At 41.2% G+C, this 5661-nt stretch overlaps 1 protein-coding gene across 1 annotated transcript; it reads left to right on the plus strand.

Annotated features, from left to right (window-relative positions):
- Nucleotides 1-271: 271 nt before the first annotated feature.
- LOC126559091 (allatostatin-A) lies at nt 272-1088 on the plus strand. Its single transcript, XM_050215200.1, has 3 exons — nt 272-605; nt 687-853; nt 944-1088. Exons 1-3 carry the CDS (start codon nt 289-291, stop codon nt 1075-1077), a joined length of 618 nt encoding a protein of 205 aa, XP_050071157.1. The 5' UTR covers nt 272-288; the 3' UTR covers nt 1078-1088.
- The last annotated feature ends 4573 nt before the right edge of the window (nt 1089-5661 follow it).

Consider the following 5661-nt stretch of genomic DNA (forward strand, 5'->3'; position numbering starts at 1 on the left):
ATCACTTCAAATCCAATTCCCTTCGTAAGGCTTCGGAAGACATTTCCAATTTATTATTATTATTTCATATGCTTCAGTTTCGCAAAAAAAAAAAAATTGCAAAAGATATTAAAACCAAAACCATCTTTCCATTAGCCCGTTTCCAGGAATTTGTTATTGCTCTAACGGGTATAAACAACGGCTGCGGCATGTGTGTTACCATCATATTAACTTTCTTCTCCTTGTTGCGTCTTATCTCATTCCAGCGTGCAGGACACATTCTTCACGAAAGTACACAGCGGCACAAGAATGCGTAGCTACACGTGGGCAATGGCACTGATCGCGTACATGACGCTGTCCCTCTGCCTGTCAGTCAGTTGGTCACTCCCGGCCAGTGGCTCGACCGGTGGTAACAGCAACGGTGGCAACGATCTCGACATTGACGACCTAAGCCGGGATCGTATGGCGGGCCAGGGTGAGATCTCATCGTCCCAGTTCCAGCACATGCTTGCCGTCCGATCGCCAAAGTACAGCTTTGGTCTCGGCAAACGGCGCTACATCATCGAGGACGTACCAGGCGCAAAACGGTTACCGCATTACAACTTTGGTCTTGGCAAGCGTGGGAGGTAAGGATGTAGGTAGGCCAGTTGGACTAACCGAAGATCCTAACGAGTTTTTTTTTTTTACATTTTCCCCGATTCCTGCAGTCCTTTGAGTGGTAACGATTACGAGTACGATGGACTGATGGGTAATCAGCTCGGATGGAACGATAACGACTATACCAATCTGATCACGAAGGATGGTCAGTTCGACTACGAAGCGGACAAGGATAAAGATGCTGCGAAACGTGCCACGTCCGGCAATGGTGCAGGTGGTAAGTGGTGAAACGATTCACATCCCCCCCCCCCCCCCCCCCCCTTCGAAAAACAGCCGAAAGACACTAAATCAACTATTCTTTTACTAGCCGCATACCGCTATCACTTCGGTCTGGGCAAGAGACGCACGTACGACTTTGGGCTCGGCAAACGTTACTTCGACGCGGAAGAGTTCAACAAGCGGCTTCCGAACCGGTACAACTTTGGCCTCGGCAAGCGCTAATTCAGCGAGCAGCAACCTTCGAGACGATGCCGGGTTCCGGTTGCCGTTCCGTTGCGCGTGGCCAGTGCATCACAAAGACATTAAAAAAAAAAAAACAAAACCAACGTGTGTGTGCGAGTGTGTGATTGGAAATGAATGCCCCCCCTTCAACCTCACGCCTCCCATTTGCTCCAGCACCCAGGGGTGTACCAGCCAGGCATGATCAGGCCACGTTCTCCTGCTTTGGAAGACGTGCGGCACTTTCTGTGGACTGTGACGCAGCGCGCAGTGTAAATTATATATAAACTAGCACATACTCACAATCTCAACACAGTTATTGTGAATCCACCCAATTCCCAGCCAAGAAAAAAAAGCCAAACAAAACAAAACACAAAAAAACTAAAACTAAAACACACGGACGGTGGTTGGCCCAGCCACAAACCGACCAAACACTGTGTGCAATGTAATGTGGCGCCAAACTTATCGAGATAAATGTAGAACGTAGCATGATCGGCAGCACCATGAGCTGATCATGTATAATAATGTGTAACTAATTATGGAAACAAGCACCCATCTTGTTTAATTTTGTGTTACTTCAAATTCAACACGTCACGGGAGCCCAGTGTTTTGGTTGGATGAGCGATTATGAAACTAAAGTCTAACCAAAAGTCCATGTATGATGAATACTTCTACTACGATCCTTACTGTCTAACATACACAAGCATAAGCAAAGCAAGTATTACTTACCGTTCGCTCCTCACCGCGCACTCTTCTACTGTATACTGTTCGTTTTAAACGGTTTCTTTGGGTCGCCCTATCGAAGCACCTTACCGATTTGAAAGGGATACATCACCATACAGTATAATAAAACAAAAGTATTTGTACAGTACAGTTTGCGGATGGCTAAGCAAGGACTGATGCAAGTTAACTAACCTTCCTTAAATAAAGAAACCTTTACCAAACGATCGTTACCGTAATAAGTCGCGTACATACGAAAGATCTTTCCCTACCTGTAGTTTGCTTTCCCTTTCGAATGAGTGACCGTACCATGTGTGTATGTGTAATATACACAAAATCCAACACCCAACAACAAATTCGGATCAGGATGCGTGCAGACACATACGAATACGGAAACTCTGTAATAAATCTCCGTTCTTATCGTTGTACTTCTTCCTCATGTTCGTGCGTTGCTGCGTGTAATAAAAACCAAACCAAAATTCTCTGTAAATATGCCTCTAACTTCTGTCACTCTAAAGCATTATGAATACATCTGCATGTGGTGCGATTGGTAAAAAGAAGCTACTAAACACTGGAATTACAACCAATAAAGTACTACCATAGTGGTAAATAAACATGGCAGAAGGCTTTTCGCTGTATATTATTTTCTTTTCAACCTACAACAACCGTACAGAAGGTATTTAGTAACAGATTACGACAGGTGCAAATATTATGATCAGTTTTCGCCACACTTTAGGCGTTACGAAATTAAATTTTCGCACGATCTCCACAGCACTATATAGTTTCCCCGACTTACTACAGCGCGACAACAGTACGGCTATACAGTTTCTCCAACACAGCACTGCACCGTAAGCAAGAAGCACGCTCCACACATAACAAAAAAGTCCCTCTTTTTCTAAACTAAAGTTCTACCCATATTTAGCTTGCACACACTTGATGGCGCCCACCAAGATGAAGAACGTTTCGAGATCGATAGCAGTGTTTCTCTTCATTGCGTTGTGCATGTCTCTAGCCGTAGCGGCCCCTGTTGGACATAAACTTATCTGTCACCCGTTGCTGTTTCCTTTCTGTATCGATGCGAGCCCGTAACGTCGTAACTGTTCGCCAACCAAATGCCCGGTAGTTACGGAAAAACGAGATGGTTCATGCATAGCTAACAAATAAAGAAACGCAACGCAGTACGTTGTGTCTTCAGCAAGCTTAGAAAGAAATTGTGACCGAATCACCTAACTTCAAGCCACTGGAACGTAGTGTGTCTTTGACTTTGCTGCCAAGTGTCGAACAGGTGGTTGCAATCCATTTTGCTCTCCGAACAACTTATTTAACTCTTGATTAATTTTTTAAATTTTAATCGGCGTGCATTTTCGGCGTACATATACCACATATACATATACCGTACATAATACCATCACTTTAATAGAGTGATTGGGAGCCTATCAACTATCAAAAGATTTACAAAACTCCCCAGGATGAGTCATCCGGTGCCATTCCCATATAGTAACCAGTCCACACCAGAGACTTGCGAATCCAAATTGCTGCACGGTCGTGTGCGATCAGTTACTGTATGTTGTTCATCTGTTTCAACAGGCATTTTCATTCGTCAGTGAGAACACGCCTTCATGTTTTATCCAAACATTCAACTTCTTCTTGGCTTACACGACTTTTAAGATCACGCCGGCCATCGAATGGCTTACTAGACTAGCTGATTACCTCGTAAGTTGTATAGTCATAGTCGGTCCTCACTACAGGGGGGAACGTTTCCGATGGTATTTGAACTCCGATCCTGCCGTGTGAAGACCGGCGTCGTTGTCGCCTAGACCAAATACATCTATAATTTTTAATTTTCAAATCAAAGATAGTTGTTCCAGTTGTATAAAGGATAAATATTTAATACAAATGTGGACGTTTCTCACTTTTAGAAACGTTTAATGTCCCTTTACCAATGGTAAAGTTCAAATGTCTTCAACAAATGAGTAAGGAAAAGCTATCAATTATGATTATATCTCGATAGCTTTTACACATTCAGAATTCCAATGCACGCCTGGATGTCCTCGTAGAACGGTAAATGCTCGCGATTACATTACAAAGTTATTGAAACTTTCGATACCTCCGCTAAATCTCGTATAATTCTATACTCCATGTATTTCTTCCCATATTCATGTAACTGATAATCAATTACATACATACAACGTTAGTTAAATATTTTAATCAATTTACTTCGCTTCGCATTACTGTGAAATTGCGGTGTTATTTTTTTTTTAAACATTTACGGTAAAATTTACGCAAAATTTCCCATTTGATGAGGATGATTATAAATACACTATACAAGTTCTTCTTTCAGCAGCATCGTAATCAATAAACTATAGAATAATAAAAAGGAACTAATTAACTGAAACAAGTTGTTTTTGGTTAGTCAGTCCGCACTACGGGGGGACAGCATCAGAAAAAAAGCGTAGTTGTGTAATTGGCTAAATTTACCCTTACAACTTTATACACCATCCTAGCAGTATTGAGAGATAGTCGGTATAGTCTTTCTTACATGAATTGCATTGATCATATTTTAAGTTATTTTTTGTTGAGAATCTTTTGTTCGGACAATGCAATATCTAAGGATTATCGTTAAAATTTCAATCTTGTTCATTATTAACGCATAGTTGTGGTAATGTGTGGTGTGTTAAAAAACACAGACGAAAATAGGAGAAAACTCATACATGGCCAATTGATACACAAACGTTGATACGAAAACGCATATTGAGCACCTCATTGAAAGAGAGAAAAAAGTAGGATAGTCGAATACTCTTTGGACTCTCTTATATGTTCTTCTCGCCACATTAATGAAAGTAGCACCAGATTAAACAAATGAAGCAAATATATTATCAGCAGTTTGCTACACACTTATATTTTCATTTCATGGCCAGATTGATTTCGACCTCAGTATACAATCGAATACTTGGAGCCAGTTAACTGAAAAAAAAACCAGAATTTTCAGCTTCGCAATTAGAAAAAGTTCCACGTTGTGGTAGTTTTGTGCACGCTTACTGTATTATATGCTTTCTTAGCAGTATTGGGCGATAATCGGTGCCGTTCCTTCAGTCCCGTATTTCCTCGCTACTGTTTCGGGCTTGGAAATAAAAATCCTCCATGTAACGTCCTTCAGTGATTGTAGAGAATTAAGTACGCTGATAAGTTTCTGTCTGTTCAAATGTAACATTGCATTAAACAATCTTCCAATTTCCATGACACTTAAAACAGGATTTTGTTTTTATCTTTTTCGGAATTGTGGACAAGCTTCCACGGTAACAATACGATACAATCGTTGGAATAACTTTGCTGATACTACTGAACAACTAACATTTATTCCAATAGGTGATAAGAATTGTAATCTCAGAAGCCTTGTCACGATTTCAACACGTTGAACTACTTGTGGTTTGACCAACTGACAAAGACCATCCGAATAACGCTACCTTTTCCAGGGACATCATAATTATTATATACTACGGCTCGCGCTAGTTTGCCTATGCTGTGCAACAATAGTCCAAACAAGCTTAACCGTTGCGACGGTACGGTACATGGTTCAGCAAAGGATAAATTCGTGCAAGTCGTTTTCAATTTTCCAAAGCGGGTTAAACACGTATAATTTATATTTCGAGTTAGTTATGTATGTATGTGTGCACTATGGGTATTAGTAACTCACCGGACTTGTTGGTACCGGTGATTAAAAAAGAACAATAGACACGGCTACTTGTACTGCTTACTCGTTGGCCAGCAGTGTAAACATGATAAAGAGCAAATTTGTGTAAGAGTATATATTCATATCGGGTTTGTTTTTGCTCGTTGTCCTGCGTTATCGCATCCCTGTAAGCTGTC

Source organism: Anopheles maculipalpis, chromosome 2RL (assembly GCF_943734695.1).
Source record: "Anopheles maculipalpis chromosome 2RL, idAnoMacuDA_375_x, whole genome shotgun sequence".
NCBI classification, from domain to species: Eukaryota; Metazoa; Arthropoda; class Insecta; order Diptera; family Culicidae; genus Anopheles; species Anopheles maculipalpis.